Genomic DNA, 24,644 nt, shown 5'->3' on the forward strand with positions numbered 1-24,644 from the left:
GTATCTGTACCACCGATTTATTTTCGAGTTTTTATATAAATATTGTTGTAGAAAAAGCACTGGCACGTAGCAACAAGACACTTTTTTTTTTTTCTGTGAATGTTTATGCAGTTCTTTCACTTGGTATAATTTTTTTTTTTTTTTATTATTATTACTTTTTATAGGTGGCAATTCTGTATTTTCCTTGTATTACCTTATGGTATTCTATATATCTCACTGTCTATAATATCTCAATACTCATGAACCTTCACTCAGAAAAAAAAAAAAAAAAAAAAAACTCGAGGGCTACCAAGACCCTGTTTTAATGATTGACTGGAGAACTACAACTGCCACTCGAGTCCTGAGAGTGGAGGACTACAAATCCCATGCGACGACAGCAGGTACATAGCAATATGATTCTTGCTACTGGTGCTGCAGTAGCCCTACCGTAACTAGCAATAATAACTATGTATAGCATCGGGTTTCTGAGATCTCTCCCAAGATGTTTTGTGTATATATGGTATGGTTTGAGATTTCATCGAATCCCCACCCCCCCCTCCTCCGTCCTCGCCAACTGACCTTGTTAACCCCTGAATTGAGTTTGTATGGTTATCAATGCTCCTTTTGAATGGCATCCTTTTACACTTCAAGAGTCTAATATAAATAAAAATAACTTCAATAACCTGACACTGGTCTTCATCTTGTCAAAAAGAAACGACAACAGGACACACGTCACACTTTTGCAACAAATGGATACTGAAGGCAAGAGGTCAACTTTTAATATAAATAAACTTCATTATCATGAACCTCTGAGCTTCGGTCACTAGTGTCCATCAGAGACGGAGCTCCTACCATTTCAGATATGCATAGATCAACAGGAGAGACAACAATACAAACATTAAGTTACATTAAGTCACGGAACCAGTGTTTTTGCATGTGTTTTGAGATTGTTACTGGTGAAAACGGCGATTACGCAAACCTCTGCAAGCACGGCGCCTCCTGAAAACCGTGGACGCGAACGCTCATCCATCGCGACGAAGACGACGTCGACCGTTCATCTACCTGCATTACTACACCGCAAAAGTGAAAACAAAACGAGCAGAATTTATCAATGAAATGGAATCAAACTTTTTTTTTTTGCAGCTGGATTTTTCGTCTTTCTAAATATAAAAAAAAATGTTTTGTTTGTTTTTTTGAAACGTTGTCCACTGAATGGCTGAACACATGCAGAAACACTGGTGTGGTCCTTCACAGCCTCACTGGGTGACGGCGTCACGGTACGAGCGCATCAAGGCCCGAACGTCGCGAACAACTTTTGACTCCGCGGTGCATAGAAGAGGTGGAAGAAGACATGGTGCCGCGTCTATTGACATGACCGTCGTACCAACGTTACAAAACTATTGGAGCGCAAGACAATCATGTCTCGTGTGGAATATTTACGATTTTGTTTTTGTTTTTTTCAATCTCTGAGACGGTAATCAAAGTGTGGCTTGCATTTGGGGTTGTTTTTTTTTTTTACTCCCCCCCCCCCATGCTCACAATTTCAGATATTCCTTCAAACGAGAAACTCCGTTAGTTAAAACAGAGGTACCATGGAGTCGGACCACACAGACACACGGGTCACATCAGAGCAAAAGCTGTTGCATCCGTTACAATCAAACAGTCCCTCACTGCCTCTGCTTCTCTTTGGAATTTCCTCTGTGTCTGTGCAGTTATCAAAACGTGTTTGAGTGTATTCCCTGAAGACATTTCTTTTAATGAGGTGCATCTTTAAAAATGTTTAAAAAAAAATTCAGTCCATTTCCCCAGAAGAGTTTTGTTTTTTTGTTTTTTCGGTTTCCACGCAGTGCGACGGAACCGTCCGGTTCTCCCCGAAAAGCATCACTTCTTGGCGTCGTCCGAGTTCAGCCATGAGCCGTCCTCCTCCACCTCCCGGCGGACGACCAGGAGCATCTCCGCCACGTCCTGAGAGAGCTGTTCACTGACAAATGTCCTGCGAACGGGAACACGGGTGAGAGGGGGCTTCAGGAGCGCCTAGGACAGGGGTCGGCAACCTTTAATGCTCAAAGAGCCATTTATTACCAACACTACAAACCTAATATAACCCCCAATAATTACATTTAAAACACGACAAACAGAAACTCCCATGATGCATTGCAGCTATCGGCTCCTTTATTGCTACACATTATTAAAATGGAAGATATATGTGGGAGATCTGGGATTTTTTAGAACCATGAGTGTGAGTGGTGTGGCTTTCAATGTCTTGTGGTTGTTGTGTAATTCACTATAATTTGCCGTCACTCTCAACAAGTCTGCAATGAACCTCCCGGAATTGTCGGCGCTCCGCAGTGCAGCAGTTTTCCTGTGAAAGGTACAGGAAGCTCCCAGCTTCAGACACCAGTTGAGCCGCTGTCATGACCTGCAGCTGCAATTCTGCGTTCTTCATACCATTATTGTTGCGTATTGACGTTACGTCGTTCACGACCCGCCTACATTTTATCACTCTTTGTAGCGGGACTGCGCTCTGGGTGCGCTTTGCCTCCTTACGTCCCGCTCCGGGATGAACTGCAGTGGGACGGAGGCTCAAGGAGCCGCAGTGGAGGGACGAAAGAGCCGAGGGGTTGCCGACCCCTGGCCTAGGAGATTGTGGGCATGTTGCTAGAGAGCAGTGTCACACAAACAAGCTGTGAGGTCAGCCCCATGTGACCGATGGGATGGGATGACTCACTCCATGCACAAAAGCCAAGTTTTGATCTAATTCAAAACAGACTCACACACACACACACACACACACACAGACACACACACACACACACACACACAACGTTTGCTTGCTTGTAAAAGCAACGCCTCCTCACCGAAGCTCGACTTCTCCTCCGATGCACACGGGACTCTTCAGCTTGGAGTCCAGGTTGTAGTACTGCCCGTTCACCTGCCGGACGGCGAGCCAGTGCCGCCGCCGGAGTGGCAGGGACACGATGCCCAGCGATACCCGGGACGGGACGTTGAGAATGAAGCCCTGGACCTTCGACACGCAAAGACTCTGGACGGTCCTGTATTACAGAGACGGGGGGGGGGATAAAGATATGACATAAGTACCGACACAGTGGAGTTCAAACGAAAACAAACGAGCGGCGCTTTTTAAGTGGAAGAACGAGGCGCCCCTCCTCACTCGCCTGCGTTTGTCCCACCACACCGCCGCCAGCTCTCGGCTCTGCAGCGCCGCCATGATGACGTTGACGTCGTAGTTTCCCGTGCCCAACACTGACCGATGGGGGTTCACCACACACTGTGGAGCCAGCCTGCAGAGAAGCAAGAAAATAAACAAACAAACAAACAAACTTGGGTCACAATTGGCGGAGAATGTTATTAACTTTTGTGTCTACTTAGTATGAAAAACTCTTATGATCCGGACTTTAAGACTGAAAAAATCTCTAAACAGGCTCATTTTTTCTCTCTCAGAACTGCAATTCATTTCGATAAATACTCTGTGTTGGTCCAACATTGCTGAGCTCATGACTCATCTGGTCTCATGTTCAGTTAAGTAATGCATGACGATGTAAACAGCAGCCGACCCAACACAATGGGCAGAGCTGTAAATAACAGCGTGCCGGCGCTTTTCCCTGGAAAGACGATCTTTATGCTTCATGTTCGTGGAAAGGCAGCGAATGTCTCTGGATGCAGTTTCTAAAAGGTCACCCAATCAAATCAAGTCTGTTTTGTAGAACTACTTCTTTGGCAATTTGGTTTTTGATGAGACGGCTGACAACAGAAGCAGCTTTTCTTATCTTTGCAAACTAAAACACACGGTTCAGTGCGGAGCAATCCTTATTCTTCTCCTCAAGCGAGAATCTCAGGGTCTTATCAAAATCATCAATCTGCTCAAGACCCTCTGACAATTATCACATGTGACGTTGTTGGAATATTAATAGTATCGTCACCACTGGGACTGTGATATTACTGAAGCTGGCAGAGATTTGAACTATTTCAGTCCTGTTCGATAAGCAGACGGGGCGGATGAATGTGAGGAATGAATCTGAAGAGAGGAAAGATCAGGAAGGAAAAAAAAACCTGTCAAACAAAGTTGGAGAACTGGATTAGAAAGTACAATATTTATTGTATGGAGCGGGCATTTCCAAATAAAAAAACAACAACAAACAAACCTTGATTTGATTGGGTAAACAAACAAGTCATTTATCACTTCCCAGAACTTCAATTTTTTACTGTTCAGCAAACAAAAAACAAAAAACTTCGACGAACAGGGCAAAAGATGCAGAAGTGAACCGGCAGCCTTTGAATCAAGGAACATCCCACTCTACCAACAATTATAGATGGTTACTCTCACTTGTTAAATAAACTTAGAATTCATTCTAAGTGGTGGTTTAAGGCTTATTATAGCTTATGGTGTGTCCATCATTTCCTCTACTGCTTCATCTAACAGGACAGAACATGCAAAACGGAGGGTAAATGGAGGGTTCCAATCCCAGCTAACTATGGGTGAAGCCGGCAGGGTACACGTTGGACATCCCACCAGTTCGTCACAGGGCAAACTCAAATAGACCGACATTCACACTCACAGCCACAAACAGGTTCAATTTAGAGTCACCAATTAACCTTGATGTGTTTTTAGACTGTGGAATCCACCGAGAAGAGGAGACACACACACACACACACACACACACACACACACACACACACACACACACACACACACACACACACACACACACACACACACACACACACACACACACACACACACACACACACACACACACACACACACACACACACACACACACACACGCACGCACAAGGAAAGCATGCAAAACACAAAGCCTTTCCTTGTGAGACCCTCCACCACTGGAACACCCAACTCCTTCAATCCAATGCATTTTTTAGAGTCATATGAATACCTTGGGGGGGGGGGGGGGGGTCTTGTGTTCAATAGAGTCTGCATGATCTACCTGTGTGTGCGTGGATTTCCTCCCATAGTCTGAAAGCATACATGTGATCCTAGATTTTTTTTTTTTTCTTTCCCAAATGTGAATGTGTGTATGTCTGGTGACCTGCTGGTGACCTGCCCTGGACCAGAGTGAGCTGGGATGGCCTCCAGCAGTATAGAAGATGGGATGAGATGGTGTGGAAATAACTCATCCACGCTATTAAAATCACTTTTAAGGGCATTTGGGCATAAATGAATGAACAAGATGTAGTAAAGTAACAATCAAAACCTCCTGAAAAAAAATGGTTTGATGGGAAGCTCAGTGTGTCCAGGATGTGGTCAGACATGAGACAAAGGGACACACACACACACACACACACACACACACACACACACACACACACACACACACACACACACACGCACACACGCACACACACACACACACACAGGACTCACCGTTTACAGATGTCATCGGCCGTCTCCTTGGTAAAAACCCGCTCCTGGAGCACGTTGTTGAGCGCGTGGATGGCGCACAGCTCCAGTCGTTGCTTCTCATGAAACACTTCTCCTTCGTTCATACTAAAAAAAATAAATAAAAAAAAGCACCGACACACACTCACACACACACACACGCAGAAGAAGAAGAAACAGCAGCGGCCACGTTACCGTCAGCTAACACTCAACAGCAGTTAGCTCACCGTGACGGAGGCTAAAACCGCAACAGCCCGCAAACAGCGACACTTTCCGTGTGCAAAACAGCAACAAAGTGCGCTGCGAGTAACGAGCAAAGCGCAAAACAGAAGCTGCTGACCTGCTGATGAGGCGCTTTCCCGTTGAAGTGATGCTGCTGGAGGGTGACAGCTACATCCAGAAACCGGAAGCAGCGCCTTTGTTATTGTTGTTATTGTGCTTGGAGTTGTTGATGCCGGTTTGCAGGCACGCCCGTTTACCATATCCCTCAACAGCTGTGGAATTAGGATTCTGATCTGATCTGATCAGGGTTTTTTATTTTTTATTTTTTAATAATTTGAAGATAAAGGCTAAAAAGTAAGGGCTGCGTAGGCAGGCTAATGACTGTGACGCAGTGTCGAGGCGCCCCCTAGTGTCCAGTCTGAGTACTGAGCGCTACTGAAGCTTGTTTATTTCAATGCATGGTAATATTGTGCAGAGAAATGCTCATCCTATCCAGCATGGATTAGTGAGGCTCCAGCCCCAGATTTAGTTCCACAGCAGAGGAAATCGACCTTCACCTGAAAAGGGGGTAAAAGAGGTCCTGGGAAATGATTTTGTGTGTGTTTTTATGGAATTATTGATCTGAACCAGACTATCGGGGACAAATAATCTATACTAAAGATGTTTTTAAAGCAGTGCAAGTTCATGCAGAAACTTTGAGCAAGTGTACCTTGAAGAACTGATGCTTCTGAGAAGTTAAATCACACCAATCATTGATTTCTTCACTGATTCCCAATTTAACTAACTAACTGGTCATACTTTATTAATCCCCTTGTGGAAATACCTATTTCATTATTTACCCATCCCATTTCTAGACGAGGTGAGCAGCCGCCACATTGTGGCGCTCCAGGGAGCAGACAGGGGTTAAAGGTCAAGCTTGGGGACCCACAGTGGAGACGTGTCTGCTGTGGAACTGCAACTTGCAAATGTCTCCTTCTCTGGCTTCTGGGCCAGCACTGCCACCTAAACTGTACAATAAATGACACACACACACACACAAAAAATCAAATGACATTTTCAATTTGGTTTCATCTGCGTGAAAATAATTGGATTTTTTATTATTGACCACTGCTCACCACTGGCCCCAATTTACATAAAATGGTTAAGAAAAACAAACTAACACACTTCTGCAAACTTGCTTGATCAGTATGTATATTAACAGAAAATATAGTTTTGAAAATATAGAATTGATTATATTAAAAGAAAGCATTTTCAAGGGTGTGTGTGTGTGTTTAGTTTTGTGATGTTATTGTGGGTCTTGGAGTCCATTCAGTTATAAAGGCAGAGTTAACTGTCATAAGGTTGTGAATTCATATAAACATAATATGATTCTATCAGTTTATCTTACTTCAATAACTCAAAATGGCTTTCTCTGCCAAACACAACAGTTTCTGTTTTACAAGTCAACATCTTAATATGTACACACCACATGTTTCTGATTTCTCTGATGAAACACGCTGATTGTTGATTACCCACTGGGAGCCAAATGGTGTTATGTTTGACTGAATAAGAGGACTTTTTGTTGTTTTGCATTCGAATGTGTACGTAAATCTGCATATGTTTTTGCAAATTCCTGTTTATAAGTTGAAATCCCAGAGACCATTTTTGACTCCACCTCAGTTGTCTGATTCATCTTACAAACAAAACCAAGATCGACTTGTTTTTTCTCCAAAGCAAACAAAACATTACTGATATAAGCTTTTATCACGTGTCATTGATGATTGTATTGCTTTTCAGTGTTCTTCTGAAAAGCTTATCTACGACTTCAAAACACGTGAAAAAGCTATAAGAAGCATACATTTTAAGGATTCTGTGCAGGCTTCTTGTTTTCCTAAAAAAAATAACAAATGTAATTTATTTTCCACAGCACTGGAAGAGCTTCTGTGGAGACGAGTGTGATGTGTTTTGCGTTGATGTCTATATCAGCTCACATGCTGGTTTGAAAAGTTTAAATGTTTTTATATTTTCCTTTTTATCTTGTTCATTGGATTTACTTTTCGTAGTTAAAAATCATTTTCTGTGGCATTCTGTGTGTATTGAACGTGCTGTTCAAATGAACAATGGTTAATTATATTAGTTTGAGATGCATCTGGAGCGCTGCGTAGACATTCTTCCAAGAGAAACAAATCTATATGGTGCTATAGTAAAAATATATGGACATATACTAGATGTAAGAAAAATATATAAAACATCAATTAGAAATAACAATACGTAAAAGTACATTGTACAGGATTTATTTTCTCAAAAAAAAAAATCCTGAAATCTCATACATGGACGGGTTGTCCAGGGTTGCAGTTTTGTATTGTGATTGGTTTCAGCTCGCCCTCATTCGGTCTTTACAAAAGACACACGTGATCAGATTCTTTTCGAACCGATCAATGCGCTCAGTATTGATCAGAAGTGTGTTTTTTCAAACGGACCAATGGATGGTGAGCCTTTGTCATATGGTCGCCTCTGTATGGCTGATAGGGCTTCGGACCCTGACGCGGCATCAATACTGCCTTCTGATTGCTTCAATTTCTCTGACGTTTCACTTCCCTCGACAGATGATTGGTCGGCGGCACCAGGTTAAACTGAGCTTCGTATTTTTGTTCCTGTGTCAACGTAAAGAAAAGAACGACAGACACTGAGCCGGCCAACTTCTCACCAAAGCCGCTTTCTCACACACTCACTCAACGAAGATTCCTTATATCTGATCACAACCGGCGCCCACCTGCTCGAGCCGATCGCCTTTTAAAGATGGTAAGACGAGTGTGTCGCTAACGGCTAGCCGCTAGCTTGATGCGATCCTTAACCGTCTAGTTGTCTGTGTGAATTTGGCTAATTCCGACTAAAATCCACGCATTAGTTAACGATGACACATTTCTTTGGATATCGCATGTATTACTTTAATTGTGATTAATGTATTTCCACTAATTTGAATGCCACTTGGGAGCTGTGACATTAGCTGAGTAAAGCTAGGCTAGCAATGCTAACGACAACGTAAAGTAAAGCTTACGTATTATTGAGGCTTTTCAGTTTTCTTACACAAGCTGCGATGTAACTTGGCATTTGCGCTTGTGCCAAGTCTGGCTAACAGCGAAAATGTGTTTTTTCCATCATATAAAAGGATCTCGTTTAGGGTGTCCATTAGAGAAAACCCAAACCAGAGGAGTTCAGCTGTGTAAGGCTATAATAGATAAATGATCCCAATGATGGACATTACTGATTGTAGTATTAGTAGATACAGTACTTGCCCAATATTCGCCTACAACGTGGTACATAATGGTTAAAGACTGAGACAATACATGTGTAAAAGGACGGCATTGACACAAAGGTGGATTGTGAAGTTTTACATTCAGATCTGTTGCTTGATTTCTATTCTGTTTGTTATTGTGTTGATTTTAGACGGCTTTTTGAATCGTGGCTTGTTTTGTTGTTGTGTCACTACCCCTCTAACTTATAGGTATAATATTTTATTTGTGAACCTGATTGTATGTCAGGATATGAGTTCGAACTGAAAGTTTGTCTGAAATGGGAGCCTCTTGGTAAACTAGTCCGAAATAGAGTCTTTAACAGGTGTGCTTCAGAGTTTTTGATTATTGGTAAAAAAATTTGGGTTTGTGAAAAGGGTACTTGCAATACGGAAGAATGCATATGTTGCCTGTAATTTCTGATTGACTTTTAGATTTCTTCTTGTCGCTGTACAGTCATTCATGCACATATATACCCAAATCATCTAACAATGTTTTGCTTCTCCCCAGAACTCCAATGTGGAGAATTTGCCCCCTCACGTTCTTCGCTTGGTCTACAAAGAGGTTTCAGCTCTCGCGGCAGACCCCCCTGAGGGGATCAAGATTTATCCCAGTGAGGAAGACATAACTGAACTTCACACAGCCATCGAAGGACCAGGTGAGGGATCACAATGTTGTGTTGTACCGTACTGGGGAAAAAAGCTTATCAGTAAAATGTACTCGCTCCTAAAATGACCTGTAAAAAAACATAAAAACAGGTCAAACCCTGTGCTCATGGCGGGTTGTGAATTCCTAACAACAGCTGTTTACGGAGCCCTACATCACACGTGCAGCTCACGGTGTTTAGTCTGACAGCTTTCCAGTCGTGAAAATATGTTGATAATATAAGGCTGGACAGTGAAGTGAGAGTCCACTTTTTGACCGGCCTTTCATTATAAGGTTATGTTAATAACTGTTCCTGTTCCTTAACATCCCATCTGGATGATTGTCAACAACGTCTTTCTATTTTTCTTTTTTTGAACATTTCTAGTTGTATCTTTTACCAATCGCAGTTACAAAGGTTTGCAAACAGAACACTTTGCTTCTATACATATTATTTATAATCGTTTTAGTATTGAATAATAACGTTATTTATAGATTTTAATGATGTCGAATAACCCTCTTCAACCTCATGATCAACAGTGTCCATGGTACTTTGTCACTGCGCTCACTGCTCCGGACCTTGTTATTTTTATTTAGGCTTTGAAGAGCCAGACACTGAACTCCCCCACAAAGAGCCGTTGCTGGACAGGATTAGTTTGTTAGATGTTAATATTTGTGATTGTATGTGTTTATTAAGTGGCCTTCTTCTCTGTCCATGGATCCGGTTTGGCAGGCGCACGCTCCCATGTGATGAATTGTTTATACGTTGACAGAGGGAACTCCATTTGCCGGTGGCATTTTCCGAATGCGCCTCGTCCTCGGGAAGGACTTCCCTGCTGTTCCACCCAAGGGGTATTTCCTGACCAAGATTTTTCACCCCAACGTTGGTCACAAGGGCGAGATCTGTGTCAACGTGTTGAAGAGGGACTGGAAGGCAGAGCTCGGCCTCCGACACGTCTTGCTTGTAAGAATGAAGAAAATCTTGGTTGATCTCATTATAAACTGCGTCGCCTGCATTGTTTTCACGTTTCTGTCTTCCCCCCCCCCACAGACGATCAAGTGTCTTCTCATCCATCCGAATCCCGAATCGGCCTTGAACGAGGAGGCGGGGCGTTTGCTGTTAGAGGACTATGCAGAATACGAGTCCCGTGCCCGTCTGCTCACGGAGATTCACGCCATGGGCGGGCCTGGCGGTACCTCCGGGGCACCTCAGGACCCTAGCGACGGCCCGCAGCCGAAGAAACACGCAGGTGACCCAACCAAGAGGGCGGGGCCCAGCGCGGCGGCCGTGCCCGCCGCCCTGGGCAACGGAGCGAGCGGCGCCAGTACAACCACCAGCAATAGCAGTAACAGTAGTAGCAGTAATAACGTAGCAGGGAAAAAGAAAGCCGATAAAAAGCGTGCGTTGAGGCGGCTTTAATACCTCCTGAAAAATTCCACGTGTGTCTGTGTGAGCGTGCGAGAGTGTACATATAAATATGAAAGTGTGCTGATAGGGTTGTTTTTTTTTTTGTTCACCTCATGTCCACATAGTCCACTTTATACCTTCTCCTTGGTTTTTTTTTGGACACCATTTTGGTTCGTCCCACATCACTGGTTTGATCATTTCCCTCCCTTAAAGGCAGGATGAAACCTGTTCATAAAGAACCAATACACTTCGGTGCAGGAATCATGCTGTATCTTTTTTTCCTTCGGTCTATTCTGAATGAGTGACACCCGATCGGCTCTCGCGTCCGCCCATGAGGCTTCTCATAAACTGCTTTCAAAACGCCGCTGTGATAGTACTGTGTACTGCACGGCGCGGCTAAACCAGCGTCTACACTTTTTTTTTTAAAGGGGACCTATTGTGCTCATTTTTTATTTATTTTTTTCCCACAAAAGGAGTTTTTCCTTGTTTACAAAACACATCTTCATGTTTCTGTACTGGCCCACTTTGCAGTCCTTCAGTCGATTCTCTTTCTGGAACAAGTGACTTCAGCTGCTGTTTAAGAATCACACTTTTCTGGGAGTTGACTTTTTTTTTTTTTTTTTTTTTGGAATGAGCAGCTTCCAGGAAAACTTCAGCAGCGTTGAGTCGTTCCAGAAAACCAAAACGGTTAACCTATTCCATTATGTTGACGCAGTGGTTCCTCGCCACAGATCGACTTCTTGTAATTGGACGTCAGCTTCATCATCTTCAGGGCTTCTGTTTTGAGCAATCAAAATAAATTAAAACTAAACTTGTAAGGGAATCATATTTCTGTTTTTGATACTTTTATAATAAACCAACCTTTCTATGCATGTAACAGAAACTACCGAAGCAAAATCGGTCCTCTTTAAAGACGCGTGTTCCAAATAATAACAAAAAAAAAAAGTGGAAGAAATCTACAATTGTAGGCGACCATCAGCGACCATCAGGAGAGAAATATTGTTACTTTCTTTTATTGTTTCATTTCCCCCATTTTGATCTGAATAAACTAAAGGTATGGAAAGAGTTACCGACGACTTATAAGAATTGTTTTGTTTTGTTTTCTTAATTGTTTCACTGTCCAGTATTTTCAGAATTCGCCTTTTTAATTGACATGTCCATATTCAGCCGTCTTGTGTTTGTGTGTGAAGACGTAGATCAGTGGCTGTTTTAAAGGGAACAGGGTACGTTACCAGACAAACTCTATTCGAAACGCATCTGTTCTCTATGTTAAGCATACCGTGGCGTGACATGCTGGAACGAGGCCTGCGTCTACCCCCCCCCCACCCCCCCATGCGAGGCAGGGGTTGTGCTCTGGGCCCGGCCCTGTGTGGGGACCAGAGACAGACGTCGGTAGGAAAATCGTCCATGTATGATGATGGTCTGTCCACCCCCCCCCCCCCCCCCCCCCCCACATCTGCTGCGCCGGCGGGGGTTTTCTCAGGCAGGTTTTCTCCCCCTTTCTAAATGCATGCGGGGCCTACATTTCCCAAGGAAACACACTGAAGCGCTGTCTTAATTTGGGTGGAAAAGTTGCCTGCGAGACTCCTGCCGTGCAAAATGAAAAAAGAAAAAAAAAAATGTCAGTTGGATATTTTGTGTCCATTTTAAATTATTTAAATTAATAAAACATTGAAATACCAGAAGTGAAATACACACCGTGTCCTGTCTTCTGTCTTAACTTCACACCCCCTCGAATGTCAGAGAACCTACCGAGGACATAAAGGCTTTTTCACTGTGCGGCGATGGACGGTAGCGCTTCATTTTGTTTATAGTGGTCTCCTGCTCTGCGGTGATGGAATAACCATTATGAGGAAACGAGTAATTGCGTCCACCCCCAGCAAGCCGGCGAGTGAAAGTGCACCCGGTAGAGCGTCGTCGGAGCATCTAATGAAGGGCTCCGCTGGCCTCCGCTGCAGATTTGTGCAGCAGCCCACCCACCTGTGTAGAAATAAGTCTGCCATGCAGGTAATTATCAGACCCTTCTCAAGACACCCGGGGCTCCGCAGAACCCCTTTACACCTTCCCCAAGACACGTTTTCAAAAGTGCTAGAACCTGCTTCACCGCGGCGTATTTGTTTCTACTGCTTATACAAGCACCTTTTAGCTTTTCTATCAGTCCGGAAAGATTTGACGTTTTTATTTCACAGAGAAATTTATTTTTTTTCCCAGCTGGATGGACACAGGTGCATCCAGCCTTTTTGCATGTCATTTGATTGTCTGCCATTAGATTTCATCTGAATTTTTAGATCATTTTAAGTCAAATTAAACTAAAAATGAATGCACTTGTTCCATGAAAATAGATAAAAAAGTAAAAAGAAATACAGCATTTTTAAATATATGAATCCTGGCACAGAGTTTCCGTGGTGGGGAAATCTGACTATTCTGTGTTCCTTCCAGTTATAGTTGGTCCTAAATGGTGCCATCAATCTTTGTACTATTAAAAGAACTTGAGACTCGGAGGTGCCAGACTTGTATCCTGATTTTTTTTTACTTTTGAGAATAGTTTTGTATGTTTTGGCTGTAAAAACAGGAATACATGTAAGATATGATAATTGATTTTTGTTCTAACTTAATTTGCACCAAAGAAACCACATGTTAACTAAACCTAATCATACTTTATAGTCTTCTTGAGGAAATTCCATTTTCCACATTTCCCAATTCTGGCCGGTGTTAGGAAACCACATTAGGGCACTTTGTAGAGCTGATGAGGGTCAAGGGTCTTGCTCATGGGCTTGTACCCCTAATATTCCCAAATAGCAGAAAATCTCTTTTCCTTCCTTTCCATCTTTGCTGCTTGCACATGTGGAATTGTTGGGTTTTTTTCCTCTGTAAAAGTGCCTTAAGAGGGCTCTGTTGTGTTCGGCTCTACTCTATATACATATAATAGAATTGAGTGGTTTTCTCAAAAGCCTATATTACAATTTCAAATATCCCATGACACCGAAGCAAATCCACTTTACTAATAAAAGGTTAAATGAAGATTATGATGAAGTCTACCCCTCGACATCATTCTTGCGATTGTGATTTCTTCCCAAAAATCAAAAGTAAATGTTTATAAAAGACCCTATCTCCTGGACTTCTCCAGCAAACCCTTTAGTAATGTAATGATGTAATGTGCTCAGATATGTTTTTTTCCCCTCTCTCTTCTGTTTATGCCTCCCACCACCACGACATGCTATATCCGCTCTCTCGGTGTCATGTGCAATGTTTTTTTTGCTGTTGATCATCATCCATCCTGGAGGCCCGGTGTGTAAACAAAGCGCCCAATTAAACGAGCGGGTTTCCTTACACGATCCGAAACCAAGACGCTTCCATTCACGTGCTTGCAGGATCGCGAGGAGGCATCGCGGAGAGACAGTCAACCCCATCCCAGAGAGAAACCTCGCATTACCTCTCATCATCCACCCCCCCCCCCCCCCCCCCCCCCCCCCCCCACACACACACACACACCTCCCCCCGCCGTGGACGTCCAGCTGCCCCCCTTGCTCGTCTCACATTTTGGAGAAATCTCTTGAATTGACAGTGTAGGACTGAGTCTAATTGACAGTTTCGTTCACGCTCCAGTGTTGAGGCTTTTTTTTTTTTTTTTTTTTGCGCCAATCCTCTCCCCTTCCCCGTTTTCATCGCTTTCATAATTGCCACCAACATAATGACACAGTTGCTGTGGCAACCGTGTCTTTCTGTGTCCTTTTTTTTTTTCCTTCTCGCTCCTCTCGCCCGTGCGCGCGCGCCCGTTCACACGCGAGAAAGAAAAATAACACAAAACACACACACACACACACACACACACCCACACACACACACACACACACACACACACACACACACACACTGGATCTCGGAGGTCTTCCACTGATTCTTTAATTTCTCAAGGCTGGTTTTTGTTTTTTTGTTTTTTTAAGTGGACTCAGCTCAGCTTTGCTTTATGTTTTGCTTTTTCAAACAGCCAAAATTCCCCGACTGACATTTTTCACAACAGCAGCCAGTTAAACAAAAAACAAAAAAATAAAAGAGAAAGTGTCTTCTATGGTTACTTAATTAAAGAGGGTGAATTAAAAGGAGATGAACGCCACCAGTTGAATGGGCCAAATGACCATCGGTGGCAGCGCGCGGAGCGCAGCGAGGCTCATCAGCAGTCTGAGCGACCAATCACAGCGCTCCCCCACCGGCGGACCTCCGCGAGGCCAGTCACAGCGAGGCGGCGGAACGCGTTTCTCCTGGCGAGGGGATGAGGCGAACCAGCTCCAGTCGGCTCTCGATGGACAAACTTCTACCGAGGGACATTTTCTTTTTTTGTTTTTTTTGTGTTGTTTTTTTGTTTGTAGTCCCACATTTTGACCGTCTGACAGATTGTTAGTGTCGCTTTTGTAAACTTGTGCTCTACTACCCCAATCCCCTCCCTCCTTCCCGATCAGGAATTTATTTAAAGTGATTGTCACATGTATGAGAAAACCTCGGAACATCTCGTTGTGTTCTGACTCTCGCTCCCGCTCGCGTTTTTTGTTCCCCCCCCCCACCGTTTAACGCTCGAGATGATGGATTTATCAATAGACTGATGGAGTGATCCAGATCTGCAGCACTTCTAGAAAAGAAAAAAGAGAAAAAAACAAACAAACAAAACTGCGGGCATTTCAGGAAAGGAAAAGGGAAAGAAGAAGAATTTAAAAAAAAGAAGAAGAAGAAGAAGAAGAAGAAGAAGAAGAAGAAGAAGAAAAGAAAACAGGTGGCAGATCCAGCAACAGTTCAAGCTGTCCTCATCATCTTTTGCTACAATAACAGGCTGCCATCTGAGAGACAGTGCGCAGACTCTCGCAGCTCCTCTCCAGCATCAAACCCCCCGAGCAGCGCACAGGTAAGACACGACATCCTGCACCTTCCATTAACGCCGCGCCAATTACCGAATTATCAGCGAAACCAAATCAATACCATTGACGAGGCTTTCGGTTGTGCTTGGAAATTGACTTTTGGCGTGTGTTTAGAGGCATCGGCTGTCCTGCAAACATTTTTTTTTTTTTTTTTTGTAATTGTAGAAAGCTGCGCCACAGACACAGTGGATTCAATCAGATTGGGTTTTTTTTTCTTCTTCTTCTCTCCACTTACTTACTTTAATCGAGCACTGCCAGGATATTGATACATTAATGATTTGAATTCACACACACACACACACACACACACACACACACACACACACACACACACACACACACACACACACACACACACACACACACACACACACACACACACACACACACACACCGGCATGGATTACACCCACGCGCTCCGAGCCTACTGATAGATGCAAGTCATGTCCATAACCCTCATGCTTGCTCATTGCAAGTTGCAACTTATTAACCTGAAGAACGACAGTCTGAGAAAAGAAGACATTCATCGGGGGCTGAAACACAAAGTCGTTGCGCAGCTTCATATTCTCTGCTGAGACCGATGCTGTAATCAACTGTCTTGTTTGCATCTGCATGACTTGTGCACAGGATTTTTTTTTTTTAACCCTCTCAGCAATTCACAGCACTGCGCGTTTTGCAAAAGCGCGCATCTAAAGAAAAAGAAGAAGAAGAAAAAGGGGCCATTTTGTTTCATTTCCAACAAACACCTGTTGAAATTATCGCATGGCCAGGCGTCTATGAGCTGGTCGACTTGCGTTGCAACGACAAGAGAAGCTTTTCAGGGGACGTTTGGTTGGTTTGCATAGATATAATCACTTGTGAGGACAGAAAAAAAAAAATTGCAGGCATCTGGTGAAATGGTTGATTCCCCCCCCCCCCCCCCCCCCCCCCCCTCCTCCAGTGGCCATGCACCTCAGGGTGCATCTTCACAGTTGTTGATGCTTTGCCCTTCACCGTTTGGTTTCCATACTGGCTGTCTGCAGCATTGATTAAACATCACTGTAGAGATACCCAGAGAGAACATTTTTCTTTTCCAGCTTTTATGCAGTCATGTCACTAGAAAAAAAAAAAAAAAAAATTGCAGGAGTGTGTGTATTGGGCAATGCTGCTCTCTTTGCCTGGTCACTTTTAATAAATCAATGTTATTTTCAGGAATTCTATGCACATTCCAATTGGACTTGACTTTTTTTTTTTTTTTATGTGCTCAGTGTAGAATTGTACATTTCTTGGTTGTTAATGCATATTTAACCCCGGGGAGTGGTTTGGTTTTGTTGCCAGAACATCCGGATGGCGTGAGCGCAGAGGGTAGAACATTTTGACAGAGGGAGAAGTTGAGCAGCATTTTTTTAAGATGACGTATCAAGACATGCAGATGTGACTTTGAATTCTGCTTGGGCTAATGGGTGTAGATTGGATTCTGCCTCCCTTCTCCTTTCACTCACACACAGACAGAGCTGCAGTGCTATTCTGAGAGAGTTAGCTGCCTCAGCCCACGCACAGAATCTGAGAAAGAGAGAAAGGCAGGACCAGGGAGAAAAGGGAGAAGGAGGGAGCAAGAGGAATGAAAGAGTGAGGCAGAGACTGGCTAAAAGAAGGTTTTTTTTTTTTTGTTAAATTCAATGCCGACTATGGACTTGCATGCAAACGTCTATTTAATCATTAAAAACGAAAAAGAAAAAAAAGAAGCCTTTAACGGGTCATAATGTATTCTGTTAAGTGTTCTAGCAGTGTGCGATGTGCAGGCTTGATTAGCACTCTTTTTTGTGTGTGACATGGACTGTATTTGCAGATCTGTTTGGTGGTGCTGTTTGTGTGATGTGCTGTGTTGTATTGGTAAGTGCTGGGAGAAATGTACTTGATTCTGTGCCACCCACACACCGCCCTCCCACTCATGGTCGTCTCTGCATCTATACCTCTGGCTCTTCCCGCTCACCACAGTCTCTTTGCTCATTTAAATCCCTACCCTGCATTTATCCCTCTGCTCTTCTTCTTTTCTTTTCTTTTCTTTTCTTTTTTTTCTCCCTCTTTTCTCTATCACTGGCTTTTCAAGAGAGTGTTTCTCCCGCAACCAAACAGACACACACACACACACACACACAGCCGCCTTCCCACAGAGCACGCACACAGTGAAATTAATATGAACTAATGCATTTCGTGCAGCAAAGATGAACAAACGCAAGAGTTAAACAGTGAAGAACGCCTCTCCCCCCCGACCCCCCCCCCCCCCCCCCCCCCCCCCTAACCTTAATGTCTCTTCTTTGCATTGCAGTGGACATTTGGACAACACTCTCCAGATTTGATTGTCGACATGTAAAACAGAGGACAGGTCTGGAAATCAAGTGGAGCACTTAGTGGCGACGAGAGGAGAGATTCTCCCGGAGAACTCTTTGGGAACATTAGTCAGTGGAAGAGTGGCTGCTTTTGTGTTTCCGTTTTTTTTTGTTTTTTTTTTACTTTTTAAAATGTTTTATTTTTTCCTTCGCTGAACTCTCGTCAGAAGGTTAGAGGAGCATGTAACTGAAACAAGTGGAGCCCTCGGTGATTTCAGCATTCTGTCTCCCCCCATCTGTGCCTACATTCTCTGCTACAGATAGGGACGTTTTGATAATTACATATAATTATAATTTCTGTGGGAGACAGATCTGCCTCTGTCTATTATTGCCAACACCTCCAACACAATAACTTCACACATTTACATATTTTTCAACAAAAGTGATATTCTTTTTGAACCTCTGAGACAAATCAGGAATAATTTTACTTGGAGAGACATGTCACATGGAGAAGCAATGTGCCATTCTGTTCATATCTAATTAGTGGTACAGTTGAGTGACACGGGCAACATTTTGTGCCTAAAAGCTGAGTGCTGAACACTTAAAACCATGACACATGTCTCATTTTGTGAGGTGTTTTACCGGTTGGGAGTCGTTTCTTTGGTTTATGCTTACTCCTAATTTTGAGTTGTTACAGTCTTGTAGCACTTAAGCAGAGCCATCCTCATTATCACCTACAGCCCAATCACAGTAACAGTCTGTGCCAGGCGAGTACTGATGCACGTTAATCCTACTACGGAGAAGAGGAGACAAGGTACATTTTGTAATAACTAAAGTTGCGAGCGTCTGGAACAAGTAAGCATGGACGCAACGCCCCACCAGGCCGCATAAATGGACAGTCGTGATCAATGGAGCAGTCGTTTTATTTTGTTTAATTCTTTACGTGTCCGAAAAGCATCACATATATGAGACGAGTCATTATGTTTCCTCTAGAGAACAATGGCTTACAGGATAAATAAGTGCCACCTCTGAATACACGTAGTGCCAGACTGACGAATTCAGCCAGTAACACACGAAGCAGATCAAACTTTACGTTTCAAATTAAAACTGTCAATCAACTATTTATTGATCAAGTGCCACAATCAACGCGGGAATGTACGGGAGTGCTTTATTTTATTGGAATAAGTTCCTTGGCTTTTAGAAGAAGGGATTTAGGACTAAAAGTATGAAAATTGTAATTTGTAGTTGGTCCTTTTTACAAAGCCGACGTTCACTCTATTGTTGTAGATTCGAGAGGTCTTTTTAGAGGGCAGAAGATGAAGTCATTACACTTTCAGAATTCCTCTTTAGTAGGAAATTAAAATAATTTCAAGACCATTATTACCACTTATTGAAACCTACTAATAACATTTTGATAGTGTTTGTCCTTTTCATTTTCATTGCTCCTGACCTTTTCTATTATCATTCTACCATACAGATACTTACTAATCAGAAATCAGGCTTCACCATCCTCCATTACTGTGAATGAAAGGACTGATACATTATCAATATCCGGGAAGTTATAAGTTCCACTTGAATATTCCACATGCCATTTTAATGAGTAAAACTGCTAAAGCGGACACATCGTTGCAACTGCGTTGACTCAACAACAGAAAATAGATGTCTTAGTCATGTAAAAATGACACCCACCACCAAACTCCGAGTCCTTGCCGTCTCCTTGCTCTCCCTTCTTGTTGCCCCTCTTGCCATTGTTGGGGAGACCTCCCCATCTCCCCCTCTTCAGTTCATAAAACGCTCAGGAAGACCTTTCACAGAGCTGCCTAAGACCGACCCCAGCCCCTCCCTCCTGCTTCTTTCCATCCAGACAAATGTTAAGCCAGCCGCTCTCCAAAGCAGGACCAAAACCCCTGGGAAACTTCCAGACGCGTCGGAGGGAGTTCTGGAAGCGCCGCCGAGGCCCTTACCCCAAGTAATGTTCCCCAAGAATGTAACGTCGTCGGAGGCGCTTGCGCCCCCCTTAGGTGCGGCGCAGGTGGCACCTATTAGGCCCCAAAAGATCGAGGTGTGGATCGATGTGTGTCGGGGTTACTATGACGTCATGGGACACTTTGACAACGCTTTCAACTGCTCCAACGACATCTTCATCTACTGCTGTGGAACCTGCCATTATCGCTTCTGCTGCCCCGAGCCAAGCCGGCAACTCGATCAAGACAGGTGTAACAACTATGACTCTCCAGACTGGGCCAAGCCTCAGACAGACACCATGATTATAACAGAGGAGTTAGGCCCCGACCCAGGCTTTGATCCACTGAAACAGCAGAGCCACAACACAGGATTTGTGATCGGTGGCGTTGTTGTCTTCATGGTGGCCGTCGCTGTGGGCATCAAGGTGGTCTTCAACAAGGTGCAGCAGGAAGCCATTCAAAGGGAGCTGAACATGCCCAGGTGGGGATTTGATTTTTTTTTTGGTATAAATACTGTAAGGAAATTAGGTTTTTGGGGCTCCTTAAATGGTCTAGATACATCATTCTGGGCTCAGAATAATGTTATTAGTCATCAGCTGAAGCATATTTGATCTTCCTCGAGTGGCTGTGGCAGTATTTACAGTGGCTTGAATTTCATCTTGGCTTTTTTTTTTATTTCACTTACGACCCATAAATCTTGGCATTAAGATTTGAGTTTCTGTACAGGTTACAACGAAATATACTGATGGCCCTAACCCATATTTTTAGATTTGATTTAGTGCTGAAATCTACAATATGACACAGATATGATTGTGTTTTACATGTCAGCCTGTGACAAATACTCCCGTGATTAAAAACCTAACATCATGGACATGTTCAACCACTGTGAACTTGATCTGATATAGTGAATGGTGTTTGTTTCAGTCACCTTTTTGTAATTATTGCCTTGTGTTTCCGTTGTTGCCATGTTTTTTTTTTAACATCATAAGAGCTCTGGTTGACATGCTGCGGCACCAGTCGAGCCCAGTTCAGCAGGATGAGAGAAACAATAGTGTGGCGCTGACGGTTGCAGATGGACAAGGGACGCTTGGTAGACCTCCGAAAAATCTCTACGCCCCAGGACTGCCCAGCAAGGACAACAGATGTGAGAGGATAGGGCTCATACGATAGTGAATAGCACAATCAGAGGCACAATTAGAGCTTTTGTACCAGCATTCTTTGTACGCTGAGGCTCATTCTGTTTTTTACCTCTTTCTCTGGAGACTTAGGATGTATTTGCAGCTATTTGAGAGACAGAATACAATAAAAACTCTGAAATTTTAAATGCTAAATTCTCAACATTGACACATTTGACTATTGAATGTGAGGATATTAATTATCAACTAAAAAAATGAAAGCCATCAAATACAACATCATGTAGATTTAAGTGCCTCTATTTTGTATGTCCTTAACTGGTCTTGTGTTGGTGAATTGATGCAGGTGAATACACACGTATAAAAGCCTTGATTTCATAATGTTAAAACACCATTCAACTCAAAACTGCCTGACATCCATTTTGTGTGCTGATTACCTTATGTTCTTTTGACTTACAGTGGGCAATTTGCAACACAATTTCATCCACCCATCAGGCTCCAGCCCGAAACACACCGCAACCATCGGTAAGGCAGCTGGATGAAAGCAAGGCTCCCATGTAAATTACATGTAATCACCTCGACGCTTCATTTACTTCATTCAGATTCATTTTGAGCTCAAAAGTAGCCCCATTCATTTTAACAATAATAATGATTATCATAGCTTTGGATGCTCACGTAAGTGTTGAAAGCAGGTTGAAATCTGTCTGTTTGTGTGAACGTTGGTGGATTCACACTCAGCCACACGCAGCGCCGTATATCCAGAGGAGCAAATCTCATTTAACACGCGGCCGTTTTCTCCCCGTGGTCTCTATAGAACGCACCCCGAGAATGAACAATGCTCAGCTGGCAGCTGGGGGTACCCTGCTCTCCAGTAAGCACAATAACACCAAATCCCAGCCTTCCTTCCACCACTCCCTGCACAACCTGGCCCAGCTGCCGCCCTCCTATGAAAGCGCCACGAAACCTGAGCTCAACAGATATTCCTCACTCAAACGCCTCGGTAAGTGCATCGAATTCCTAGAAATAAGAGGTGTTCTGTCCAATGGCTCTGCCTAATCCTCTCACTCCCCTTAGAGTCTGTTGCTGCAGGTGTTTCATTAGTTGCAACACTCTTGACACTTTTCCATAAAGCACAGGGGGCATCATTATCTGCTGATGCTATTTACCAGGAGTGGAAAGACCACTGGAAAACTACACTCAAGCATCATACACGCAAATATAAGTTCAAGCACTGCTTTTAACTACTAATCAGGGTAATAGGGTTACTTTTAAACCCTTGCATATTGTATTGTATAATTATTGCATGAATAGAACTCAATTTTGTGAAATATGTTCAAGACACATTCCCCAGATATATAAAGGTGGAATTTTGTCTATTAAATAATTAACTTATTGAATTCAGAACTGCAGATTGAATGATTTGAATATTAATATATACCCTTGGCTTATTTAAATGTGATTTAAAAATTCTGAAGTAGGGTAGATGGTGGAAATTGCAAATACATATTTACCAGAATGTGTAACAATGTGTAACGCCTCAAACATTGTACTTAATAACTGTCATTTGAGTATATGAAATTTTGTTTGGTTTTCAGAAAAAGGTCTCGATGAGTATTCATCTGGTTACTGCACCACCAAGCGCCGGCCTCATACCGCCCAACCAGCTCTTCAGTCCTCTCAGCACCACCTCCACTGGGGTGGAGACTACACGCTCAGTGGCAGAGGGACCCTCCCCAGACATGCAATTCGGCCCTGGATCCCACCACCACCTTCTGGCATGCCAGCTTCACCAACTCCTAATCCTTACCCCCTGGATCCCCCGGAGCCACAATACAACTCCAACTATGACACTCTCTCCAAGACTGCGAGAAAAGTTAAGTCTACTGATCAGTTGCTCAACATGAATGATGTCCCAGGTAACACTGGGACCCTGTCCAGGTTGTCCAAGAACCAGCAACATCAGTACTACAAAGCCATGGCTGCCTCCAATAAGAACTCCAATACACAGACTCTGACCAGGAAACCCCAGGATAGGGATCGGGATAGGGATAGGGATCGAGATAGGGACAGGGACAGGGAACGGGAAAGGGAACGGGAAAGAGACAGAGACAGGGACAGGGATAGGGATAGGGACAGGGACAGGGACAGAGATAGGGATAGGGATAAGGATAGAGACAGAGACAGAGATAGGGATCGGGATTGGGATAGAGATAGGGACCGGGACAGAGACAGGGACAGAGATCGGGATCGGGATCGGGACTGGGACCGGGATCGGGACCGGGAGCGGGATAGGGATAGGGATAGGGATCGGGATAGGGATCGGGATCGAGATAGGGACAGGGACAGGGACAGAGACAGGGACAGGGATAGGCCGGACAGGCTGCTTATGTCTCCGGACCATTTGGAGGAGAGGATGGGTGGGGTGGGTGTTGTAGATCCATACGCCCACACTGGAGGCGCCGTCCCCACGCTGCCTCGCCAACAGAAAGCTCAATCCCAGCAGAACGTCTGTGCCACACCATCCCTCGACCGGCACCACATGATCAAGATGAACTCTCACCCCACGTCCGGACGAGAGCAGGAGAGGAGTACAGCCATTACGGGGCACATGAGTGGGGGCATGGGTTGGGCGGGGGAGGGGACTGGGGCAGGAGTAGTCATGGGAACAGGAACACTAGGGGGTCATAGTGCCAGGAGGATGGCTTTTGCAGCAAAACGGCAGAATACCATCGAGCAGCTACATTTCATACCCGGAGGGGGTGGCACAGGTTCGCAAGGCAGTGGAGGAGGCAGTCAGGGGATCAGGACCGGGAGTAAAAATGAAGTGACAGTGTGAGGTCTGTGCCTAATGTAGAGTCTACTCTCATTTAAGGGTATATGAATAGTATAGATCACACTACTGCATTTAAAGTATTAGATTAGATTATACAACTACATGATATAAACCTATAGAAGTATAAAGTATAGTAACAGTATAATGTGTTTAGGCTATTCCAATTAGTGTTATCTTGTAATTCAATATTTTGACAACTTATAACATTTAAGACATAAGTGAGGAACATCGGGTCCAGTTATGTAATAGCCTATCAGCCATATTTTGTACCAGAATTTGCCATATTGCCATATACAGCGGTGCCATTACTCGTTGAAAGATTGCCTGGAGGGGTGAGATGTAACTGACGGAAGTGTCGTTCATAATTTAGTTTTTATATGTGTTTTTCACAACAACAAAAAAAGTACTCAGGAGCCATATTAGATAGGGAACCAGATGATGTAAAAAAAAAAAGAAAAAGAAAAAAAAAAGGGTCTATAAAGTGGAGGACTATATGTGGAATAGTGTATCACAGATTTTCAGAGAATTGAGTCACTGAGACTGGACAGTCGATCTA

The 24,644-nt window shown here is 43.6% G+C and overlaps 3 protein-coding genes across 4 annotated transcripts; 2 read left to right on the plus strand and 1 right to left on the minus strand.

Moving 5' to 3' along the window:
* Positions 1-764: 764 nt before the first annotated feature.
* On the minus strand, positions 765-5,800 carry josd2 (Josephin domain containing 2). Its single transcript, XM_080500993.1, has 5 exons — positions 5,739-5,800; positions 5,384-5,506; positions 3,156-3,281; positions 2,838-3,032; positions 765-1,972 (listed from the first exon to the last, which is right to left on the minus strand). The coding sequence occupies exons 2-5, from the start codon at positions 5,503-5,505 to the stop codon at positions 1,861-1,863; spliced, it is 555 nt and encodes a 184-aa protein (XP_080357119.1). The 5' UTR covers position 5,506; positions 5,739-5,800; the 3' UTR covers positions 765-1,860.
* Positions 5,801-8,274: 2,474 nt separating this feature from the next.
* ube2s (ubiquitin-conjugating enzyme E2S) lies at positions 8,275-12,486 on the plus strand (the record flags this gene model as incomplete). 2 transcript variants are annotated; one of them, XM_080501500.1, is made up of 5 exons in its annotated part: positions 8,275-8,401; positions 9,403-9,550; positions 10,308-10,498; positions 10,586-10,784; positions 12,217-12,486. In XM_080501500.1, exons 1-5 carry the CDS (start codon positions 8,399-8,401, stop codon positions 12,336-12,338), a joined length of 663 nt encoding a protein of 220 aa, XP_080357626.1. In that variant the 5' UTR covers positions 8,275-8,398. The 2 variants fall into 2 exon arrangements, with proteins under 2 accessions (XP_080357626.1, XP_080357625.1); XM_080501499.1 differs by lacking the exon at positions 12,217-12,486 and having other exon boundaries at positions 10,586-10,954.
* A 7,350-nt stretch (positions 12,487-19,836) lies between these two features.
* shisa7a (shisa family member 7a) lies at positions 19,837-24,091 on the plus strand (the record flags this gene model as incomplete). The annotated part of the gene is made up of 6 exons (XM_080501536.1): positions 19,837-20,603; positions 21,112-21,266; positions 21,715-21,780; positions 22,070-22,255; positions 22,851-23,292; positions 23,590-24,091. 6 exons carry the CDS (start codon positions 19,837-19,839, stop codon positions 24,089-24,091), a joined length of 2,118 nt encoding a protein of 705 aa, XP_080357662.1.
* Between the last annotated feature and the right edge of the window lie 553 nt (positions 24,092-24,644).

The sequence above is a fragment of the Blennius ocellaris genome (genome assembly GCF_963422515.1).
Source record: "Blennius ocellaris genome assembly, chromosome: 8".
Taxonomy (NCBI): domain Eukaryota; kingdom Metazoa; phylum Chordata; class Actinopteri; order Blenniiformes; family Blenniidae; genus Blennius; species Blennius ocellaris.

Bases quoted from the DNA above. Each gene is read 5' to 3' on its own strand.
- josd2 (XM_080500993.1), bottom strand. From the start codon at position 5,505: ATGAACGAAGGAGAAGTGTTTCATGAGAAGCAACGACTGGAGCTGTGC. The intron at 3,282-5,383 runs GTGAGTCCTGTG...GCTTCTCTGCAG, and splicing joins GCCGATGACATCTGTAAACG to GCTGGCTCCACAGTGTGTGG. The intron at 1,973-2,837 runs GTGAGGAGGCGT...TCCCGTTCGCAG, and splicing joins GGAGGAGAAGTCGAGCTTCG to GACATTTGTCAGTGAACAGC.